General features: G+C 53.1%; 1 protein-coding gene across 1 annotated transcript; it reads left to right on the top strand.

Annotated features, from left to right (window-relative positions):
* The first annotated feature begins 505 nt into the window (after window positions 1-505).
* On the top strand, window positions 506-24,031 carry LOC112115359 (testis-expressed protein 2-like). The gene is made up of 12 exons (XM_024212403.3): window positions 506-1,882; window positions 3,542-3,742; window positions 4,176-4,503; window positions 6,022-6,263; window positions 8,049-8,195; window positions 9,749-9,848; window positions 12,727-12,859; window positions 19,165-19,302; window positions 19,976-20,188; window positions 20,640-20,760; window positions 21,931-22,039; window positions 23,811-24,031. Exons 1-12 carry the CDS (start codon window positions 506-508, stop codon window positions 24,029-24,031), a joined length of 3,330 nt encoding a protein of 1,109 aa, XP_024068171.3.
* Window positions 24,032-24,464: the final 433 nt, after the last annotated feature.

Here is a 24,464-nt window from a genome sequence, read left to right as displayed (position 1 = left end):
AAGATTGGAGCCATAAAACCATGCACATCCCCCAAGACTAAAAAATCACCTATCGGCCGTGTACCTTACTTTTCTGGTACTCCGCTGAGCCCCTCTTCTCTCTTGTTTTGAAACACACCTTTCCAAAGTCAGTGGACCATGAAGGCACTTCCTACCTGTGCCAGGGTAGAACACTTCTGTGTCTTGCCTTTGGCAGTTTGCCTATCTGCCTAGGACAAATGCTGTTCTACTGTTCCAAGGTATTGTGGAATATTTAGCATCAGTGAACAAGAATCAGCATAATACAGTTTGCCATGATTACCCAACATGTATATTTGGTATAATATATTCCATATTGACACCATGCACGTAGTACCTATTCATGTGGGAGGGCTAGGGGGGTGTCACCTATATGGTTTTCCCCCCTTCCATCTAGTTCTCCGAGACAGTGAGGTCAACTGGGCCCTACCCACTTTGATTCATTTGTGCCTTCCTTACAGAACCAACACTAGCAGTGATGTGAACAATGGCTGGTCACGCCAAAGCGTCCCTGGAGCCAGAGGGCTCTTCTCCTGCCTCCTTGTCTCCCCCAGGCTCGCCTCAGCAAAGAGACCCGACGGTCAGTTCCCAAGAGATAACCAGCCAGTTCGCCAGCGCCAGGAGCAAAGAGGACTGGGAGAACCTGGACGGGAGTGAGTTGATTTTCACCTTGGATAAGGATGAAGAGGAAGGAGCTGCCAATTTGCCTGAGAACGCTGTTCTGTATGTGGACACTGGGCAGTGTGAAGGCCAACCTGGATCTTTGTTCCATAGGCCATTCCCTCCGGCTTCTTCTCCGGAGCTGGGCTTCCTGACCGACATCCCCTTCTATCACCTGCCTGGCTTCTCTCCACCGAGCTCCATTGCCCCCCCGAATCTGCAGGGCTCCCCGGGCCCCAAGCCCCTCATTAACTTAGTGAAGTCCCTGTCGACCGAGATACAAGCCAAGGAGAGCTGCCCTCTCAAGCCCCAGCCCTTGCTGAACTTGGTCAAGTCCATTTCGACGGAGATCTCCCACCTGGAGCCTGAGGTGACGCAGTCCAAATCAGACTCGAAGCTCAACGTGCATCTGTGGAGGCAGATCACCCATCCCAAGAGCAGAGATGGGGACTCCAGGACAGCCCCCTCCTCCCCCAATATCTCCCCTTCGGAGAGCAAAGGCAGCTTCTTCCGGGTGCAGGAGGCCAAGTTCGAGGACACGAAGAGGAGGTTCTCCGAGGCCATGCAGGAACCTCTCAGCAGACTCAGCAAAATCATCGGGGACGAGAACAGCATCTCGGCCAAGTATAAACTGCCCCACTCCGGTGCTTACGTCCATGACTCCCTGTCCAGCCACAGCGGGGACTGCACTAGCGCGGACGTCAAGGCTGCTAGGCCCAGCCCCGGGAAAGCGGAGAGCGACCGGCCGGGAGAGCACACGTGCAAAGCAATCCGGAGGACCCAGGTGAAGGACGGCTTCCCCTTGGAGCACAAGTGGGGGCCCGCCTTGAACTGCAGGTACGAGATCTGCTCCTGTGGAGACGTAATCCAGGTGGTGGAAGTGGAGCAGAGTGAGAACGGCCCGGAGGAGGAGCAGCTGCGGCAGCCCCTGGACGAGCTCCTCCCAGCCCAGCCTGGCAGCCCGGTGCCATGCAAAACCCTCGCCTGCATCGCCATCTTGGCTTACAATTACTTCATCCTGCCTCTGCCCCCTTACCTCTCGGGCCTCTGTCTGGGACTGGCCTGTGGGTTCGTGCTGGGCTTCCTGGTCATCCTGCTGTTCGTGCCAAAGCCTTCCCTGGCTCCCCGGCAGGGACGGTACCCACAGGACAAGCTGCACTCGGAGCTGCTAACGAGGAAGCCACGGGAACCAGACGTCTTCAAGGTAGGAGATACGTTCGGTGGGGGGTGATGCCCGCTTAGGGGTCGGTCTGCTCCAGGGGGACAGCAGTTATCCAGACCACGGCTCTGTAACATGCACGGCCTGTGCGACTCCAGGGCCGGGTAGCCGTGCTTCGAGTGCTGATCATCCCCATGGCGTTTGGGTGCATGCAGACAGCGCCCGCCACATAGCGGCACCCCGGCTGCCACAGGAACCCCTGTGGGCCCCAGACATTCGGGACTAGGTGGCTGCTGGAGAGTGTATCTAATCCACCGGCTCAGTGTGTGTGACGACCATGCCCCCAGCAACTCCAACAGCCTACTGCATATCCTCCTTTAGCTCCGCTGGTGTCTGTCTGTTTAGGTCCCTCTAGAGCTCCCATTACCACGATCCCTGAGCACCACACAATGAATTTATCCCCACATACCCCTGTGAGGTAGGGCAGTGCTGTTATCCCCGTCATGGTTATGTGATGGGAAACTGAGGCACGGGGAGAGTCCATGACTAGCCCACGGTCACACAGGACGCTCTAGCAGAGCCAGGAACTCCCGAGTCCCAGTCTCGTACCCATCCTTCCTCCCTAAAGCATTGCTGCTGGCCAGAGACCGGCCTCTGACGTGGAAGGCTAAGCACCCGTCTGGGCATGAAGAGGAGCGGGCTGGGCTCCTCAGTGCCGGGTAGGTAGCAAAGGGGGTTAGAAAGGCAGCAGCATGAATTACTTGGAAGTCAGGCAGGGGAAGAGAAATGCTTCCCTCGGGGCTGACAAGGTGGGGAGCTGAGCTGCAGCCAAGCTAGGGCAGACACCGAGCAGGAGATTTGATTCCTGGTTTGGATTCTGTCGATGCATTAATGACACAGTAACTCCCCGAACCCTGTTGACCCAGGGACTGGATCATGTGTGCGCCAGTCAAACGTCCCAGTGCGCTGGCTGGGCGATATTTCAGGGCCAGGGTGAGGAACGGGCTAATGGCAAAGCAGCCAGGAGGCTGAGCCTTGTGTGTTTTGGAAATCTGCTGAAACGCCGCCCTTGAGGTCACAGAAACGTTCGAGCGGACGCAGGCTTTGGGAGCTCCGGGCCGTCATTTCACATTGCTGGTTAAGTGTCGCGATAGTTCAAAGGGAATTCTTTATCATCCCCATTTTCTCCAGACGTGTGTCGAGCCGTATCGCTTGACTCTGACGAAGCCCCTCTCGTCTCCAGGGGAGCAGGGCTGGGGTCCAGGGGTTAATTTGCTGTGTTGCTGTTGTAAAGTTGCACTTTATTTGTCCTTGTGGCCTCACACCGGTGAAAGATAATGTGCACACTCACACACCTACGTGAACACACGCACCCCTTCTCCCTCGCCACTCAGCACACACATCTCCCCGCACGCATGTGTGCACTTGTGCACCCCAGGCCACCCCACGTGCGACATGCACACACATCCAACTCACGCTCGCGTCACACCACACTTTACCTGCACGCTTATCCCCTCCTACTCGATAGCACATTTCTCATGGGCGTGTCACAGCAATTCTTTTCCAAGTGCAAGCGACTGGCCCGAAAAACAATTCCCATCACACTATAGGCAGCAAGGAGCACATACCACGGCTGGTCCCACAGTAAATCCACTAGCCGGCCACGGCTGCAAGACGTAATCTCATGCAGACTTTCCCTTCCAGAGCTGGATGAACGAGATGTATTTCTACGACCCGGAGACCTACCACCCGTCGCTCACTCACTCGGTGTTTGTGACGCTGGAAGGCTCCGCCATGAAGCTATCCTACCCTAAGAACAACGTCCCGCGCCGAGCCACCTTCGAAGAAGAAACCTTTGACGTGGCCTTTGTCAGCCATCGGCACTATGACATGAGCAACGCCCAGGTAGGACTCTGCCAGAGGAGATCAAACAGTCCCCACAGAATAGCTGAAAGCATCTAGTTTAAACTGAGCCAAGACAGGTGGACGTAGCTTTGAACCTGAACTCGTCCCATTGGGGCTGGGTGGTACAGGCCTCATGCTGGACTTCATCCTACCACATCTTGGATGGGTTTTGGCCTTCAGTGAGAACATTTGGTAAGTCCTTCTCAGCCCAGCTGGACCATTTTGGCCCTTGGGACTCTTCAGAGCAAGGCCATTGCTCTTCCTTCACTGTGTCTCCATTAAAGAGAGTCCCCGTGGCTGGATGCGCCATGTGATTGTCTCCCCTGTCCCACCAGGCTACACCAAAGAACATACGCAGTCCCCAGGCTGAAGGAACGGCTCAGTGTTCCCATGGCTTAGCCTCCCTGCCTGACAGCATTTGTTGGTATTGCAGGTCTTTCTCTTCCCACCGGGCCTGGCCCGAAAGAGGATGTGGAACAAGAAATATCCCATCTGCATTCTGTTCCCAGACCAAGAGGACCAGAATTTCAGAAGCTCAAATGAGCATGACAGGGACCTCCCAAGAGATGAAAGCCTGAAAATGACTCGGACACCAGGCCAGGACGTCCCCCTGAAGCCTCCAGGGGACCTCCGGGAAAGGACTCTCTACCTCTTTGGAAGAACAGGAAGGGACAAAGAAGAGTGGTTCCAACATCTCATGACAGCCTCCCGAGGGGACTGTCATGAGGTGCAGAGTGCCAGCTGGAATGAAGGCAAATTTGGTAAAACATTTGGCCCGGGGGGGAGGGATAGCTCAGTGGTTTGAGCATTGGCCTGCTAAACCCAGGGTTGTGAGTTCAATCCTTGAGGGGGCCACTTAGGGATCTGGGGCAAAAATCAGTACTTGGTCCTGCTAGTGAAGGCAGGGGGCTGGACTCAATGACCTTTCAAGGTCCCTTCCAGCTCTATGAGATAGGCATATCTTATTTATTTATCATGGTGGCCTCTTTTGCATTTAGGCAAATACAGATAATCCAATGGAGGCGGTCACTTCTATAGCCATGGGCTTTAATCGGCTTGCTGTGGGCTAAATCCACCATGGGGGGAAACGGGTATAATCCCACTAAAGTCAAAGGAGTTGAGCCCAATTGTGCGAGCACTAACTCTGGAGAAAGACAGAGGGGGATGTCTGGTGGTAGATGGACCAATCAGCTTCAACCATGCCCCAGCCGAAAAGCATTTTCAGCAACTCTTTAGCAACAGATCTGCTGACATTCTACATGGCAGGTTTATTGGAAGGTACCAGGCTTTTAAAATCTCAGTATTCATGGCAACCGGTAAAACGCTGAGCAAGAGTCCTTACGTTGAGATAAATAATAACTAGCTGCAGAAGCTGATTCGGTTTGGTGGGCTGCAATCCGGATTCATTGTCCCTGACGGCAAAGCTCGCTCAGCCCTATAAACACCTACCCCAGATTGCATGCTGGATGTGCCTGCCGAGGCCTCGCTCACCTGCAGAGATCTGCAGAGTGCCCGCAGTGTATTGCATCGGTGCCTGGGAGAGAGAGATGGTCTGGTGGCCTGAGCAACGGACTAGGAACCAGGAACTTCTGAATTCTAAACCTGGCTCCAACTCCCGTTGTGGCTTTGGGCGAGTCGCTGCACCAATCTGCGCCTCGGTGTCTCTGTCTGTGCGACGGAACTAATGATACCCATTGCCCTTATAGGGGGGTTATGAGGATTAACTGGCTGAAGTGTGGCAAATGCTTTGAAGTTGAATAGAAAAATCTGATCATTACATTCTGCATCTTCCTCCTGGGCAGGGAAAGACTCCTTCCTTTCCTAGATGCACAATTGTATCTCAGAGAGCGTTACACTTTGAGCCGGGGAGGGGGCGAGTCCCAGCTTGAGGAGACGTCTCTGCGCTAGCTCTGATCAAACTGGTGTGCTAGACAGAGAGCGTCGCCATGGTGGTGGCAGGGGGCTAGCTGCCCTGAGTATGTATCATCTGAGATGCTCGGCGTGTACTCAAGGTGGCTGGCCCCTCCTGCTGCTCGCCCCGCTAAGCGGCACTCCGCTGACAGCACACCAGCTCGAGCACAGCGAGCGGGAGTCCATCTCCTCCAGCTGGGAAAACCTTCCCCCCAGCTTGAAGTGTAGACCTACCCTCAGTGCTGATGGGTCTGTCCAGCCATCCGGCTGGCTTTGCCGGATGCCAGTCGCTTGCACCGCTCCTCTGTCTCCACTCACCTCAACGGAACGCAGCCAGAGGACTAGCTCCATTTGTTTCTGTTTCCCAGGTTTCGGTCCGAACCAGCTCTCCAGCCCTTCAGGAAAGGGCATCAACAGCAGTGGCAGCAGCCGGGGAAGCACGGAAGACATCCCTTCGTTGTTGAGACCCAAGGATCTAGCTGGCACCGTCCGGCAGAAGATTCTTCTGGATTACAGCACCTACATGTCCCGGTTTGTCCAGCCAGAAACGGGCACCAGCCCCCTCCAGAGCCCCTGTCACAGCGCCATGGGCAGCCCAACCTCGCAAAAGGTGAGTGAAGCCAACGGCGTAGTCTGGCAAGAAATCCAGATGCTTAGAGAAACAGACACGTGAATTCTCATAAAAGATTTGCCCATGTCCCTCGGCTCACTTGATCCTTTCCAGGCCTTCTAGCCTGGAACTAGAATCTCCCAAGCTATCTGTGTCAATACGACATCCAATAGATGGCCAAATTCCACAACCACTCGAGGACCTCTCCGCATTTGCACTTCCTGACAATGCTTTAAACAAAGGCAATGTTTATGAAGAACTAACAGGGGGTTATTGGAAATGGCTCTGAGCCCGTCAATTCTTGGGGGATGTGTTCTCAAGAGCTGGGTAGATCAGTGCCGATGCTTCCGTTAATACCTGCGTTATAGCTGGGACCACAATGTCATCTCATAGACTCATAAAGTACTTGAAAAAGAATGGGTCACGTTATGGCAACTTAGTCAACATAGAAATTAATTTCTGCTAATTGTGAATCAATTATTATTCCAGACACTTAGGAATGTCCCTGTCATTTACATGTTACCCATTACTCCATCACAGGCTGCATTCTTGGAAGGATATTTTTGACACACTGAAAAATAAGGCAGAGCCTTCGGGTTCATTGACTTCAGGACAGTCTCTGTTGCTTTCTTTTCCCATTAGCTCCAAGCCGTGAGAGTGGGGCGGTCCTTGATGAGATGCGTGGATTCTGTTAGCTTTTCCTTATTGACTCCAGGTTTCCTTGGGATCCCAGTCCATTGTCTCATAGTATTTGCTTCTCTGAGACTTTCAGCTATTAATAGGAAAGAAAGAAAGAAAGAATGAATGTAGATCCTGTCTTGGGTGTAAGCAGAAGGACGTGAACAACAGCACATTCCCTGTAAGGGAAAATCATGTCTTTCATGTCTCTACAGATACTGAAGAACTGACCTATGTGAATACCTGGGCCACCTAGATGCTATGATAATACAACTAATAAACAATAGCAATAATGAATCCGAGGCTGGGACCTGTCCGTTGACAGGCAAACCCCATAAGATTGGCAGGGCTGTTCAGAGAAGCACCTGAAAGTCTCGATGCTTCTGTGAGCCTCTTTGGGTTGGAAGAGTAGTGAGATGACACCTTCCGGCCAGATTTCCAGTTTGGGTGTTTGCCAGAAGCACCTGGGCCTTCAGCCTCCGAGTTTATTCAGCCCATGATACATTCCTGTAAATGGGAAGCCCCTGCAAGTTATCATCATCCTCACCATCCTTTTCCCTTATACAGTGATGCAGAAAAGTGCATGAATCTCAACTCCCTCCCCCCTGTTTTATAGATGGGGAAACTGAGATACAGAGAGGCCAAGCCGGGACTCGATCCCAAACCTCTTCTGTGCCCATTCCCCTACTGTAACCACTAGACCACGCTACATGCCTGTGCCTATATGTGTGTCTCTCTCAGATGTACAGTATAGTTAGTTACTACGGGCCGGTTTCCTCATTGCTCTGCACCTTCCGCAGTCACTTACCCAGTGCAGCATGCGGGGCAATCTGAAATGGGAACGGTTGCGTTTTTCACTCACTTTGCCCTGGATATGAATGACTGCACAAGATGCTGCAGCCCTGGGGATCAGGCGCTCTGGGGATATGTTTACATAGACATAGTCTTTTCTAAATATAGTGTGTGAGCGTCAGGGATACTACTGTACACTAATTTGATCTGATACTTACATTACACTTCAGCATTTGTTGGTCTCATTCATTCTGTAGCGTATACATGGCCCATTTTCAGGTATTCTTATTTCTCTCTCTCTCACTCTTTTTTAAGTTCCTCAGGGACATGAATGGCAGCAGTGAATTGTCCATGGCTTGGATGAATGCACTGGTTGGGCGAATCTTCTGGGACTTCCTGAGGGAGAAATATTGGATGGACCAAGTGTCAAACAAGATCCAGAAGAAGTTAAGAAAAATCAAGGTGAGACGCTATGGATCGTTGCTTTCCCTTGCAGAAGAACCTCATGGTGTTCCACCTGTCTCATTGGCTGGGGAATGGGACTTGAAGAGAAAGTCCGGGCTCTGGTATTTTTCAGAGCATTGCGATGCAAGTGTGATGCATCCATCAAGTTGCCTTTAGGACCATATGGACCAAGTCCTTTATTGAAGTCAGTGGAGTTTTGCCACTGACTTTGATGGGAGCAGGATTTGGCAGTCAAGTTATACATGCAGTCAAGCCTGACATATGGACCAAAGACTTGAGTGATGCTCTGTGAACTGGTGATTCATGTGCCCAGCTTTCTCAAATCTTTCATTGGTAGGAAACCTTACGACCAGGGTTCATCATTAAAGTTAAAGGGTTTATTAGGGAATGAGGAATTCATTTTTGGAATCTTTTAAAATCAAGATTAGATGCTTTTCTCAAAGCCACGCGCTAGCCCACATCAATTCAGGGCAGTCCTACGGCCTGTACTATGCAGGAGGTCAGACAAGATGATCCTGATGGCCCCTTCTGGCTTTATAATCTATGAATTAACAGCGCAGTTGGGAAGCGTTTATTCAAACCCAGCCTGGGTCAGCAGTGACGGAGAGCCCTTTGCTGCCGGCTCTGGTTGCCTTTGGGCACAAGCTGGTCTCAGATCAGTTCTTAGTGGGACAGGCATCCACACTACAAAACCCTTTAGCACAATGGGGTCCTTTGCTGGCTCTCTCAGCAGGGAGGCCAAGGATAAATGGGGCCCTAGAGATGGCAATCTCCTCTGCCCCCCTCCCCCAGAGGGCCTCCCTCCAGGGCAGGGGCAAAGCATGTCGGCAGAGAGCAGCGTATGGGGAAATGTGCCCATCTGAAACCAGTTAGAAAGGGTCTGAAGTAGATTGGTTTTGGGAGGGGCCTCGTACGGGACCTTCAGTGAGCACTAGGACTCTGTCAGTGCTTGGAGATGCTTACGCTCCATCCATTAAGCCAGCATGGATGGAACAAGCAGCATGCATTAGCCACGGTACAAGTTCAGACATTCTGGGGAGCCCTTCTCCTAAAGGGTTTTCTACTCTGCCCTCCCCCAGGTCTGTTCTTCACTGGGTTATGAGTTGTCCGGTTTTAATGACATTTTAATTAAAAATTTAACTCCGGGGATCCAGCCAGGCTATTCCTGTGAGATAGAGGGTGGCTTTAAAAAAAAAAATAGACTGGAGCACAGTTTGTGTGGAGAATTGTTTGGGACGCAGAAGAATATAGCCGCTACAACACCTACAGAAACCAACGGTCATAGAGAACAATCCTGCAGTGGGATTTGGAGGATGGACCCAGTAGATCTTACCCATCTCTCATTTCTACAGCTGGAATAATGCTCATCCTACTTTGACAGTTTCATTGAGATGGCCCCATATCCTGGCTGGACAGCTCGGCCAGGGCCTCTTTAAACAGCCCCGTAGCCTAGTTTCTGATTTCTGATTAATGATAAGCAGCTTCCCTTCTGCATCTGTTTGGAAGGAGATTGGGTTTAATCGCTCTCGTTTGTTCTCGCTCCAACCTAGCTCCCGTACTTTATGAACGAGCTCACGCTCAACGAGCTGGACATGGGGACATCCATCCCCCTCGTTCTCAGTGCCTCCAGTCCGATCATCGATAACCGAGGTAAGGGTCCCAACGGCAGCCCCCCTCCCACCCGGTTCAATGCATTCGCACCAGGCTTTAGCCCCTGTCACTTTGCACTAACGTAGGGACTGGGCCGAAGTCTTTTTTTTTAAAAACATGTTTTGGGAAGATTAAAGCATCCCCGTGAAAAGCGACCAGCCCTTGTGCCCATCAGCCACGGACAAAGACCATTTTAGAGCAACAAGTCTGTAGAAGTGACTTGGTGGCAACTATTTGACACGAGCTTGGTTCCACCACAGCGATGGCACTGCCTGCTTCGTCCAAAGAGCATTCAATCAATGGGAGCTTTACATTGACTTCGGGGAGCTTTGGGTCCAGCCCTATGGCATTGCTAATGCACCCACAACCAGATTATCCTACAGTGCAGTATTCCACAGAGACTGACCTCTGCTGTCACTCCTAGGAGGGATCCCTCCAGGTCAGGGTGGCGACACGTTGGTGGGGTTGTAAGGGAGAACCTTGCATTGTTGCTGCCCAACAATGGCTTCCCTGTGCTCTGGCCTCTGATCTCCAGGGCTGTCGATCCAGCACCTTCCTCCATCATTAATTGACTGACAAAAGAAACCCAAAGTGGGCATTTTATAGAATCATACAATATCAGGGGTGGAAGGGACCTGAGGAGGTCATCTAGTCCCACCCCCTGCTCAAAGCAGGGCCAATCCCCAACTAAATCATCCCAGCCAGGGCTTTGTCAAACCGGGCCTTAAAAACCTCTAAGGATGGAGATTCCACCACCACTCTAGGTAACCCATTCCAGTGCTTCACCACCCTCCTAGTGAAATAGTGTTTCCTAATATCCAACCTAGACCTCCCCCACTGCAACTTGAGACCATTACTCCTTGTTCTGTCAGTGAACCAAACTGAGACAGTTACAGCTGGGGGCCACTATGAACTGGAGGGTTATAACTGGGGGTGCTACATACTAGGAACCCGCCCCCCCGGGCAGTCAGAGCCCCTTGCCCTGATGGAAAACAGGGCAAGTAGAACACCCAGAACCAATCAGTCCCTTCCCTGAGGGGGCCACTGCAATGGGAGGACGGAGAAGGGCAGTTGTCCATGCTGCTAAGTCTCATCCCAGGGCAGCCCTGGGGAAATGGCAAGTTGGCAGCCTCCTAGGGGAAAGGAAGAAGTGTGTCAAGTGGCAGAAGAGTCCAGGACTGCCTCAGGGACAGGGAAAGAGTAGGCTTGGAGTAGAGGAGGGAGCATGGGGAGGGGCCAGGTGTGGAGAAAGGCAGGCAGAGAGTCAGGGCACTGGAATTAAGCCGGATTAACCCTTCGAGCACCACAGCCAGCGCTTCCACGCCCACACCCACTTTGTTCCACATGGGTGGCCATTTGGAGAGTCACGTAGCAACCAGCCTGAGGGTAGCAGAGGGGTTAGCCACTCACAGTGATGCACAGCTTGGAACAAAGGCTTAGGGGAAGGTCACAAACCCGTCCCCAAAATGGGGTGCATTTGGGGGAGATGCTGCTGGACCCCTAGACTGCGGCACCAGTCTTTCTCCATCCTAGGCATCCCACAACCCAGCTGTGGCAGCACGTTAACCCTCCCAAGTCTCCAGTTATCCCCTCTAAAAAGGTCATCCTTCCCCCCCCTCCCCTTCGGAGTTCATTCAATAGAGACGCTGGATTAATATTTCATCCCCACACACAGTTTGCCAGGGACTCCTTGCAGTGGAGGAATAAAGCTTGTGTTGACCCCCCCCCATGCACGTCCCCTCGCATCCCTCCAGATCTCCCACCAGCACCTCAGTCTCCATTCCCGCCGTGCAGCCTCAGATAAAGCGGGCGAGAGCACGCAGGGGCTCAAAACATTCACAGCCTGCTTGGGAATGCGCAATCCGCCGCCCACACTCCCAGGAGGCGGGTGTAAAGGGGACAGAGGAGGGGAAAATAAAGGGGCCACGCTGAGCCTTCAAACAGAGCCCTCTTCCTGCTGCCGGCAGCCGGCTCAGCACAGTAATAATCGCTCTGTGCAGCCAGAAGCCAGTGCAATGCAGTGCAGTCCTTGCTACGGGCGTCACAAGAACCTGCTGAATTTCCCAATGTGTGGAAAAGGGATCGTGCGTTATTAATGTCAGGATAAAGGCCTCGACCAGGATTGGGGCCCCACTGTGCTAGAGGTTGTGTGTATGTACGTGCACACGCACACACACACGCACGCGCACACACACACACACAGAGTTTCTCACCCCCATTTCACAGGTGGGGCCCAGAGAGATTCAGTGACTCACCCCAGGAGACAGTGGCTAAGCTAGGAATTTAACCCAGCGCCTCCTGCCTCTCAGCCTAGGGCACTGCCTCCGGAGCAGCCTTCCTGTATGATGGGAGCAGCAAGGCAGCTGCTACCCAGCCAAGGCCAGGGTGGTTGATTGAACGGGGTAAATTTCACAGTTTCCAGGGTTCGAGACTCTATGTCACCTGTTCACATCGAGTAGTGACCAAAGGCTGTTATCATCGGGTGGCTCTTCAGGGGCCTACGTGAGAGAGGTCAGTGACCGGAGCCCAGTTCCCACAGGGCTGGCGTCCCTGCATGAGACGCCTGCTGGCAGTCTCAGCAGAGGAGCCAAGGGTCACGCATAGAGAGGCCGGCACGACGGGGCTGAGGCAGGGGAGGCTGGATAGATCGATGCTGAGCTTCCCTCTCCTCCCAAAAGGTGGTCCGTCCCGGTCTCGAATAAGGCACCGTGATGAGGCAGCGTGGGGAAGCTGGTATTGCCCGGGCGATACCGGCTCTCAGGCCAGCACCTTTCCCCAGTACCAAGTCCAATGAGGCTTTGTAGCAGGCACCGCGCATCCTCCCAGACACCCCAGATTCCTGGGACCATGGGTCACCTGCATCCTGTCCCCTCTGCAGGGCTTTGGGTGGACGTGGAAGTCATCTACAACGGCGCCCTACAGATGACACTGGAGACGAAGATGAACTTATGCAAGCTGGGGAAAGAGGCACTGGCGGAGGAGAGTGGGCAGGCGGCTGCTGGTGGGGAAGGGTAAGGTCACTAAAGCGTTACTGGGCCTCACTCCTGCGACATAGAATCATAGAATATCAGGGTTGGAAGGGACCTCAGGAGGTCATCTAGTCCCACCCCCTGCTCAAAGCAGGACCAATTCCCAACTAAATCATCCCAGCCAGGGCTTTGTCAAGCGGGGCCTTAAAAACCTCTAAGGAAGGAGATTCCACCACCTCCCTAGGTAACCCATTCCAGTGCTTCACCAGCCTCCTAGTGACATCAGGGCGGGAGAGACCCTGGTCCAACTGTTCCTCCAGGAGAAGGTAGTCGGTTCTGTCGCCGTGCTCAGTAAGAGCACTGGGTTTTGACGTGAGTATGAAGCCTTTGTGTATTAATTCAAGGCACCCAGGATGCTGCATTGTTCTGTCTCTACACTGAACAGAAAGGGCTTTATAATTCAGTGAGGTCTGCAAAATCATGGGTCTGAAGGGCACCTCACAGGGCTCTGCGGGCAGCAGATCTGCACATCTACAGTTCGCCTCCCTGCCGGGTGGCACAAGCCAAATGGATTTAACTCCATGTTCTCATCACGCCGCCTTCTAATCAGAAGGAACCTAGTCATTCTTGATCTGAAGCAGCGTCTTAGAAGAGATCGGATTATGCCAGAGCAATGGGACAAGGTGTCTGATACTGGGGGCCGTCCGGAATCACATATCATCCAGCTGGGGCAGAAGGAATAAGTCAAATGAAAATAAATCAACTCCATTTGGAGGGTTTTATCAGGCCATCTGTGCTGAATATTTTCCATTTGTCTGAGCAGGATGGAGACAGCTGGGAAGTTAGTTCTAGGAAAGAGTCATTAATAAAATAAAAAGATAAGAAGCGCGTGCCTGTGGCTTGTTTGTCATGACCAGCTTGTGCTCTGAGTTAGCTGACAGCCTCATCCCGGACTTGTACTAATCTCTAGTCGTTTTATCAGTGATCAAAACAAAAATCCTCCCCCATCCCCATGTGCTGCTTTGGGTTTTTGGTTTTTTTTTAAATCAGGACAAAACGTTCTGTCTGGAGCTGTGAATGTTCTCATGGCCTGGTGTTATTCCCACCCTGCTCCTGGGCACAGAGCCCCTGGCCTCATTCTCCATTTAACTGGGCCCTGTTGAAAGCACAGATGGGCTGGAACGTTAAACCTTTTGTAACATGAACAGCTTTAGGCGAGGAGAGGGGACGGCCCAGAAGTGGGTGAATTCTGAGTTACTCCAGATAACGTAAAGAGCACGGGAAAGACAAGCATAGAAGGAATGAGGCTTTTGCTCCATGCAGCGGCCTGCTCTTCAAAAAGAAGTCTGCTTCACCGGGGCGGGGGGGACAAACGTCATAGAATCAGGACTGGAAGGGACCTCGAGAGGTCATCTAGTCCAGTCCCCTGCACTCATGGCAGGACTAAGTATTATCTAGACCATCCCTGACAGGTGTTTGTCCAACCTGCTCTTAAAAACCTCCAATGACGGAGATTCCACAACCTCCCTGGGCAATTTGTTCCAGTGCTTAACCACCCTGACAGTTAGGAAGTTTTTCCTAATGTCCAACCTAAACCTCCCTTGTTGCAATTTAAGCCCATTGCTTCTTGTCCTATCCCGAGAGATTAAGAAGAACAATTTTTCTCCCTCCTCCTTGTAACAACCTTTTATGTACTTGAAAACTGTTATCATGTCCCCTCTCCGTCTTCTCTTCAGTGGCCTCTCCCTCTGGGTTCAAATGCAACTCCAGGTTGCTAGTGCTCGTCTTATCAGCTGGAAGTATATGAAATAAGATGGTGCATCTTGGTCTCGCTCCTGGTGGGCTTGTGTTCACAATGCAGCCAGCAAAGCGAGCTAAGAAGCCAAGGGCTGGTTAAGCACAGAAACTGGACCTGCTGTAGCCCATTTGCATGATCTTGTCTCCGAGACGGTGGAATGGAGGAAACTTGCACTAGCCTGGCCTTGTGCTGTACTTGACCAGCTGTGAACAAGGTTGTCAACCACTTGTAATGATAGTGCAAATGAATCCTACTAATCACATACACCTGGCCCGTCCTTCTCCCAGCATGCTGCAAACCTTCACCTATTCCTCAGAGAGTGATCTGCTGGGATGTACTTAGCACTATTGGAAGAGTCTGTTGTTGACACATTTCCCCACATCCCCCCGCAACCCCCATTGGCTTATTTACAAGTTACGGGAATGGGTTTTCTTCTGCCTTTTGGAGAAACGGTCTGTGTGGCTACTTAGCACATGTCTAGCTGACTCAAGAATGATCGGGGATCACGCCACTCACTGTCAATTAGCAGCTATGTCTGACGAGCCCGGATTCTCATCCCTGATCCTGGAGCACTCCGCTCTGCTCGGACGTACATTTGCTGACAGATCATTAGTTGCTCTGATTTTTTAACAGAGCCATTCCAGGCCAGAATGTGAGCTGGGGCTCGGCCTACCACTCGAGATGCTGTGGTGTGCACGGCTTGCCTAGAGAATTATCCACCTGAGTCCCCGCTACCTCTGCCCACTAGGGGGAACTGGGTGACGGGTGACTGCAGCAAGAGGTGCATTGACCTGGACAAACATCATCTCATTCGGCCCCATGATGCAAGATATGGGCTCCCTGGGCAAGTTAAAGGGAGGCCTGACCTTACTAAGTGTGGCTGCTGTGCTGAGACCCACCTGTAGATGCTGTGAGCCCTCCACACCACTGGAGTCCATGACCAGTGAGGGTACCCAGCATCCTTCAGAAGCAGGCCCTGTGCTTCCACTTGCTTTTACATTTCCTAGAACCAATGAATTCTTGCTCATCTTATAAATAATAAATGTATCCCAAGAGCCGCAGTCATAGACCTGGACGGGACCCCCTTGTGCTAGGCACCGTACAGACTGAACAAAAAGACAGTGCCTGCCCCCGACCAACTCCCAATCCAGGACAAGAGACGACTGATGGATACAGAGAGAGGGATACACGAGACGAGACTGGTCAGCATGCTAGGCAGTCGTCTCAGAGGCCGAACCATCGTCAAGTTTTTTGTAGACCTGAACAGCGGAGGAGAGTTTGGAGGAGAGATCTGAAGGAGGGCTATGAGGTAGCTTTGTGGGTGTTTATGGGGAGCTTCTCCCAGACATGATGGGAGAAAGCACGAAGGTGCTTGTTTGAAAAAGTAACGAGTAGGTGATGGAGGCTGCGGAGGTGGGAGCTGACATCTCAGTAGCAAGTGAGAGATGCTAGGTAGGGTGGGGGTTGAAAGTGAAGACAAGCAGCTTCTGCTTGATGCAGGACCAGTGGATGGATGATGGTCAAAGCAATAGGCTAGAAGACTGATCTTTGCAGCAGCATTCTGATTGGCTATTAGCCAGACAGGCTAGCATTTCTCAAGGCCAGAGAGAAGGACGCTGCAGACAGTAACTGAGATGAGAGATGATGAGATGCTGGCCGAGAGTTTTAGCTGCGTGGATGGATAGGAAAGGCCACATCTTACCACGTATGTAAAAAGAATCTGCAAGACTTCGACACAGCCTGGATGCGAGGAGCCTAGAGAGAGATCCGAGTCAGAGGCAGGATGGTGGTGTTGTCACAGTGATCGAGAAAGCAGCTACGAGGAGGGGATTTGAGGGGCAAGATGAAAAGCGCTGTTTTAGCCACGTTGAGCTGGAGCTGACAGCTAGACATCCACGAGGAGAGGTCAGAGTGACAGGCCGAGATGCTTGGACAGGAGGAGACGGGTCCGGAGCAGAGAGGTAGATCTGTCTGGTGTCAGCACAGAGCTGGAATTGCAGGTTGTAACAAGAATCCTCTCCTGGGCCAGTCCTCTGATGGAAGATGATGGGAGTTTCAGGCGTAGCACTAGGATCTTTGTCACATGTGGGGCTGCTTGCCAGGAGCCCAGATGGGACAGCACCTACCTTGCTTCTGATTCTGTTTTCATCCTGGGCAAATGCACAGAGCCATAATAATTGCTTCGCTTCTGTCTCCCTTAGTGCAGGAAGAGAAATTGCTCGTGGTTTGAGTTCACCAGCACTAGGGCCTGGCAGCTGGTTGGCTTTGCACAGGGAGGAGGTGGCCGGGGGCTGCGTTTTAAGGATCCAGGGGTAGCATTTGACTTTAAGGCCGGTCACTCCTGCTTTGTTGCAGTTTTTGCGGGTGGGGATATGGGAAAGCCGCCCATCCCAGCAGGACGTGGGAATATTCTGCCAGGGGTCGTCTGCACAAGATGTACATCCCCATCGTGCTTTACCGAGATAAATCACAAATAGCACAAAGAGAGAGATTCAGAGGTTCTGTCTCTCGCGAGATACAGCAAAGGTGAAAAGACCAGGCCAAATTCAGCCCTGGCACAGCTCCCACAGTGAAATTCCTGGATGTGCACCCACTTCCACTGGGGCTCAGCTAGGCCTCCTATGTTTTCAGCTGCGATTTGAAAGGGGATGGAGAGTGATGAGACAGAGGGATCCAGGGAGGCGGTTCCAGTTGGCAGGGGCTGCAGAGGAGAAGGCTCTTGCACCAGCCACAGGGAGGAGAGTGACAGAGGAGAGGCCGGGGCTGGAGGAGTGGAGAGAAAGCAGCTCGATGAAAGCTTGAACGTCACGCTCAGCGGTGCATTAAATCTCTCTGCAACTGGAGCCAAAGCTCTTTGCTTCACCAGCCTCACGCTGGGTTTCCGATACCTCAGAACCAAGATGACTCTGCGTGGTTTCGATTGCGAGGTGTGCATTCCCCTGCCTCCCTACCGCTCCAAATCCCTCGCCTCGCGGAACCGCTCCGCCCTGGCAAGGGGATGGGATGGCTCTGACACAGGAAAGGTAGCCACAAGCCTCCTTACTTAGCCACATTTTAACAATACGCTCCGGCAGGGAGCAGCATCAACCTTTGCCTCCCCCAGTACAGCTCTAGGGGGGTCACTAGATAACAACTCTCAAGCTAACGCCCCTCTCCCACAATGCTGGCAGTCTGCATTCCCCCTGCAAAAGTCCTCCCCAGCCTGACACTGCAGGTAGGTCAGTGTCACCAGGTCATTTCTTCTTAAAGGCGAGTTAAAGGATTTAAATGGAGAACAATGCTGCCTGCAGGGGAAGGGAACTTCCCAGCTTGGGGGCAGCAGGGTCGTGCCCCAGCTATCCGCACAAGCCGTGCAACAAGAGAGACCAAGGCATGATGCCAGGATGATCCATTTGGCCTCCGCTGGGGTCACCATCTACTGGCAAACCCAGCGAGCAGCAGGAAGAACTCCCAGGAGATCAGCCCAGCTGGGGCAGCCTGCACGGGAGATGGCTCTGGAGCCCCCAAGCCAGCCAGCTGCCCAGACTCTCCTGCATTTAGACAGCGCTGGGTAAGCGTTTCAGAGCCCCTGTAATGGGGCCTGGCTGGGCATCCACCTCCAAACTCTCGCCCCCAGCAGCAGCTCGGGAAGTCCCATTGTCTGCCTCAAGCTCCAGGGACCGTCAAGTCCCACTAAACCTCTCACCTTAGAAACTGACTTGGAAGAGCCCCATTGTAGCAGGTTCTTACCTCTCCAGTGTCAGGCGGGGCCGTTGCCTCAGTTTCCTCTCTGATACAATCTCCCTCTTGCTCTTAGTTCAATATAATCCTACAGCTAAATTACACTCCTCCCATGCTGGGGTAAGGAAAGTCCCAATGAAGTCTCCCCCAGTCTGCCCTGGGTCACCAGGCCAGCCTGCTCCAGTCACTCCCCGCTCTGTCTCCCAGGGACCTGCAGGAAAACCAACAGATACACACCCCAATCTCCCCTGGGGGCCAGTGCCCAAATCCCCAGTTGCTCACCCACTTTCTCCAGGGTCCCTGCAGGTCTACAGGGAACGAGAAGACCTCTCTGTCTGTTTCCCTTTGCAGAGAAGCCTGCAAGCCCTCCAGGATATTTCCTTCCATAGAGAAATCCACTCCCCCCCCCCCCCCACACACACCCAAACCTTGCTTCTTCCTGCTCTCTGGGGGGGGGGGGGGCGGAAAGAGTCAGACATCTGCTTATATCCTGCTTCCTCCTCCCAGCATGCCTGGCTATAATGACCTACCATTCCCAGTGGTCCTGGGAACTGTAAGTCCCAGAACGCCTTGGTTCTGGGTTTAAAATGAGAACAGGCTGTCCCGGGGCTGAAGCCTTAAAGGGCCAGGACACCCTGCTGCATCCATGTTCATCCTAGTATGAGAAACAGAGGTGACCCTGCCATGCGTCCTGCCACCAGCTCCTCTTCCCCAGCACCTGGCCCATGCTGCAGGGCTAGAGGGAAGACGCCAGGCCCATGCAGTCTGCGAGTGCCGGAGCACAAGGACCCCCCCCCCAGGGACTCACCCCCTCCCTCTTTGCTCGCAGGGCGAAGCCTCGGGGGATCCTGCTGGCAGACAGCGATGCAGAATCCTCCAGCGCCGGCTCCTCCGACGAGGAAGACGTCCTTGCAGCAGAGTCTTCTGGAACCCTGGGAGAGAGGATCGTCCCCTCTCCTGCTGAAGGGTAAATAATTAATAATAAAATAGTAATAATAATCCCTAGCCCGTCTATAGCACTATCCCTCAGTAGATCTCAAAGCACTTTAAATAAGAGGTCACAATCATCATTCCCATTTCACAGATGGGGAAACTGAGGCACAGAGCAGGTAAGTGACTTGCCCAAGATCCCCCAACGAAGCCATGGCAGAGTCAGGACCCAGGTCTCCCGCATCCCAGTCAAACAACCCCCTCTCAGAAGAGGGGCTCCTCAGCTAGCCCTGCCTGTGGGGAGCCATTTGGGATCACAGCCGCTAGACACCACACGATGAGCACGGGACGGCTGGCTAGATCATTGAGTCCGACGTCCTGCAAAGGCACGTTGTCGTCTCCCTGATGAAGCTATTAGGGAAATCTAGAAGGAGAAGAGTCGTAGGAGTGTGAGAGTCTCACACCTGCAGCGCCTCCTGCTGGATGGATTTCCGTGTCCTGGGAGCCACGGAGAAGGGTGGCCTGTTCCTGCTGGAGGACTGTCGCAGTGTCATGGACCGCGGGGTGGGGGGGTTCTACAGGGAGTGAAAGGTGCCCCCAGGATGAATGGGATGGGGACCGAGTGAGGTGAGGCCCCAGCTTAGCCCCCTGCCTTGGAACAGCCCCCCCCTTTTCAGGCTGACGCTGACTCTCCTCTTCCCCCTCCTTAGCCACGGTGGCGGCAACAGCACCAGCCGGAAGATCCTGCGCTTCGTGGATAAGATCGCCAAGTCCAAGTACTTCCAGAAGGCCACTGAAAACGACTTCATCAAGAAGAAGATCGAGGAGGTGTCCAACACGCCGCTGCTGCTGACTGTGGAAGTCCAGGAACTGGCCGGGACCTTGGCTGTGAACATTCCTCCACCCCCGACAGACCGAATCTGGTAGGAGCGCCCTTGTGTCCCGCCACGCGGTGATTCGCCGCAGAGCCCGGCTTCTACTTCCCAGAGCTTAGTGGAACATGGTCGGAGTTTCGGCCTGAGATTTAGGATTAGGGAACTCAACGTGGGCAGAAATATTCTCCCAAAACGGGGACTGGATTGCTCGGGGGATTGGGCCAGACACGTCACACTTTTCCCAGCTAGGTCATGGGTTCAAATCCAGCACCAGGTAGTGCTAGTGACCAAAATCTCTTATGGTCTGATGGCTGTTCAGTGGGTCTCAGCCCCCCTCTAATGGACAAGTGTCCAAAACTGGCCCTTTCGCTGGCAGTGTCAGCAGAGAGGCCAACAGCTGTATGGGCCATGGAGACTGCACTCCCCAGTCACCAGGCCACGTCTGCCTGGAGCACAAGGGAGTTTGTGATGGTCTCTGCTTCCTTCCTTCCCCCTCCAGGTACAGCTTCCGAATCCCTCCCCAGCTGGAGCTGAAAGTCCACCCAAAGCTGGGCGAGCGGGAAGTCACCTTCATCCACGTCACGGAATGGATTGAGAGGAAGCTGCAGCATGAATTCCAGGTACCTGCTCCCAGAGCATTGGGAGAGGAATGATGAATGCACTGGGGATGGATCAGAACCAAGGAGGGGACAACTGGGACCTAAACAATGTAAAGATGGGCCTGCAAAGTCTGGGGCCAGATGTTGCAAACCTCAAGTTTGGGCAGTGTTTAGATCCAGGGTTTTGATTCATTTAAAGGAAGGAGATAGAGTTTGGGCATCTCCAAATTCAGTGGTGTTCAGGCCCAAGTTTTGGTTCAGGCCAATCTGGAGAGAGGCGAAACCAAACCGGACTCGGGCCTCTTTGGAAAACACGAGTTAAACTTTTTAGGGGGTTGATTCAAATCAATGAAGTGCTCCAAGAGCAGCTGCTCTTGTAGGATTTCCCACCCAGTGGAAACCAGAAGGCGCTGGTGAGACAGCCTTGGCTCCTGAGCCGACCAGCCTGATTCTCATCCCAAAGAGATTCAGCCAAGTTGAGCTCCTAGGGGCATCTCTAAGAGTTTGAAGGAGCTACATGCTTTGAGTTATTCTCTCTTTTGCATTCCTTGTTAGACCTGTTATCTATCTACCTTTTATTCTTAGGCTTCTGGTCAGAGACCATTGGCAAGTCCTAGGTGGAAAGATCTGCTGCAAGTTCCCAAAGCCCCCTGCACCAGCGTGATCTGCTGGGATTTTAGTGTCTTCTTAACCAGCTAGGAAGGGCAGAGGTTTGAGAACTTGTTGCCAGTTTCCTGAGCAGCGCCCAACCCTGACTCTAAGCATGGCCAACCACATCAAGGAAAAGCCATGTCTTCTTGTCTTGTCACATCTATGGTCATGTACATTTGCTGAGGACATGGTCAGCCGCTAAACAGCACTCAGTCGCCATGGGAAACAGGACCTTCTGATCCCAAACAGTGAGCTGAAGGAGATGCTCCATTGGGTTACGGCTCTTGTTGGTCTTTAGCGACTAGGCAGGGGGAAAAAAACCCTTATAAACCTGGGAGGGCTGAGTCCAGCCAGCAGAGCTGCACGTAGGCATTAGCCACTCTATTACACCTCTGCTTATCGTAAGCTGCATCCCAGGTTCTGAGCCCCAGTGGGATGGTAGCAACAGGTACCAATCAGCCCTTCAGAGCTCCCAGCTTTGTCCCTCTGAAGGCTTTTTTCATGCCATGGTTTTAGTTTTGTCCAATTTCCTTTTTTCAGAAAATTTTAGTGATGCCAAACATGGATGATCTCATCATTCCCATCATGCACTCCGGCTTGGACCCCCAGCCCCCCATGGAGGGGTCCTTCAAGGACCTTCCAGCGGATAGTGAGAAGTGGCTCTGAAAAGTGATCCACTGGCTGGGTCAAGACACTTGGCAGAACTCTGGAGGATTTGCGGAGATGCCCAGCTAACCGGGGCCTGGCCACCAGTTGCCACACAGGAGCCAAGACACTGATCTGAAATCTCCGGGTTCTTCTCTCCACCTCATCTTCAGCATCCCCCAGCCCAACAAAGGAGCCTCTTCTTCAAATATGATACAGCACGTTAAGGACAGAAACATACACCCCCGGGGGAGGAGCAAGTTGGAGTCACCCAAGCATACAAAACTCCAGGTAGCTCATCCATCACTACCAGGTTCCTCTGGATTAATACAACTCCCTTATGGCCAGGTGGGCATCTTCTGTGCCAGCCGGGGCAGGAACTTGCTCAGCACTGTCTGCTTTACAAAGGGGGGGTGCAAGAAACCCCAGGGAGGGGGGAAGCCTGAGGTCCAAGGAGTGTTAATCAGACGTTGCGATCAGAAATGGTCCACGCTTATTGCATCAGCACTGGACATCCTTTAAACAGGCAGCCGGGTCTGCCAGGAAAACTGCAGGCAGGAAATGAACTGAAACACACACACAAAAACCCATAACCCCCATTGCCCCTACAAGTGTTTTATTGTACTCTGAGTCTCACCACCACGCAGCAGGCAGAGAGAGAGAGAGAGAAAGTGTGTGTGTGTGTGTGTGTGTGTGTGTGTCTGTGACAGGCTGCTTTGTATCTGTGTCTGGACACATAACAGTGATGTTACCTGGCTCTGACAGCCCCCAGCCCGGGGGAGGGGAGGACCATGTGCCCCTCAGCCTGGGGAGGAGCGCGTGGGAGGTACAGGCAGGGATGCACAGCCCTGCTCCTGGCCGGGCAATGGCTGTCACAGGGGGTTAGTTGAAGGGGGAGAGTGGGGAAAGCGGCCATTTGATGGTAACCAGGCAGCAGCAGTGCGGGGAGGGACTGAAACGGTCACATGTCAAAATCCACTGACTGTTCCGTCAGGCGAAGTTGGGGCAGAGGGTAGGGACGTGGGGGTGAATCCCCCAATACCTAAGGGGCGGGGAGCCTGGGGGGGAAGCGCTCAGTATGTCAGGGAAGGGAGCGGAGGGGAAGTCCCATGATCCTCAGAGAGAGAGCGAGAGCGGCTTGTAGACAAAAAGAGAGGCAGCATTGTCAGCTGCCCAGGTTCAGCCCGTCCTGAGCTCATGCCCTCAGCCCGAGCAGTGCACCCTGCGCCTGGGGAAAGTGGAGGCCATGGGAATGCCTGGGCACGAGCCCCCGTGCAGGTCAGGGCTCGTGGCAGCACCTCTAATGGGTCAAAAGCAGGGGAGGAGACAGCAACAGCCCTCTTCTCCCATCTCAGGCCCAGGGGAGCCCCCAAATGGAGGACTGGAGTGAGCCAGCCTCACTGGGGATCAGGAAGCCGGTGGAGCGGAGGTCGGAGGGAGATCGAGTGTTGTGTGTCAAGCTTTGCAGCCATGTGAGAGCACTGCCGGGCATTAAGGGGTTAACTCTTCAGCTGGCACAGCTTCCCTGGGCCTGCCTTTGTCCACACTGACGCTCACCGACATTGCGCCCTGAGTCCATCCTGCCCTGGGAGTTACCCCTGATGGGGGCATTAGCAGGAGGAGCCTGGGCTCCCTTGGTATTGAAGCCTCACTGCACGAGGCCTGTGCCCCACTGAAGCTGGCCCCCTCTGCCTTGCAGTGAACGAGGCAGAGAGAAGTAGCCTCCTACTGGCATTTTCGTTTGCTCCATGCTTCCTCGCTGTGGCGCATTTCAGGAGAGACACATCTCAGCCGCCAGCAACGCCACAAGCATCTGAAAACACCAAGAGGACCAACCCTGCGCCGGGCAGCGATGGAAGGCGCCCGTCTGGACGACAGCACGAGGCACAAAGTGGGACCATTTGATCCTCCATGCAATAAAAGTAACCGATTCTGTCAAGTAATGTCACGGCACCGCGTTAAAACAAAGGGCTTTGCAGACCAGGTGGATGTGTAAGAGAGAAGAGCTGAACTGAAGCAATAAAGTTTGCATTCATCCACCAGGGATTCAGGCTGGGATGTGTTTGTTGTTATATTTATTGTCCTTCGTGTCTATACTGCCATTTCAGTGTGGCTTTTCTTTATAGCCACTCACTAAAGACCAGGATGTAGAACTCCCTATCCATGGTCCATCTAGCCCAGTAGCTCATCTTCCAACAGGGGCCGGTGCCAGATGCTTCAGAGGGAGTGAATAGAACAGGGTAAGATATTGAGTTATCCATCCCCTGTTGGCCAGTCCCAGCTTCTGGTAGGCGGAGGTTTAGGGACACCCAGAGCCTGGGGTTGTGCCCCTACCATCTTGGTGAAGAGCCATTGATGGACTTGTCCTCCAAGAACTTATTTTTGAACCCAGTTATACTTTTGACTTTCACAACATTCCCTGGCAATAA

This window comes from Terrapene carolina, unplaced genomic scaffold (genome assembly GCF_002925995.2).
Source record: "Terrapene carolina triunguis isolate 2854851 unplaced genomic scaffold, T_m_triunguis-2.0 Scaffold93, whole genome shotgun sequence".
In the NCBI taxonomy this organism is placed as follows: domain Eukaryota; kingdom Metazoa; phylum Chordata; order Testudines; family Emydidae; genus Terrapene; species Terrapene triunguis.
The sequence above is the reverse complement of the archived record's forward strand: the minus strand, read 5'-3'. Positions and strand labels throughout refer to the sequence as shown.

Excerpts from the sequence above, each read along its gene's own strand:
- LOC112115359 (XM_024212403.3), top strand. The coding sequence starts at position 506 with ATGGCTGGTCACGCCAAAGCGTCCCTGGAGCCAGAGGGCTCTTCTCCT. Across the intron at positions 20,761-21,930 it reads AGCTGCAGCATGAATTCCAG|AAAATTTTAGTGATGCCAAA; the intron begins GTACCTGCTCCC and ends TCCTTTTTTCAG. Across the intron at positions 22,040-23,810 it reads CAAGGACCTTCCAGCGGATA|GAGAGACACATCTCAGCCGC; the intron begins GTGAGAAGTGGC and ends GGCGCATTTCAG.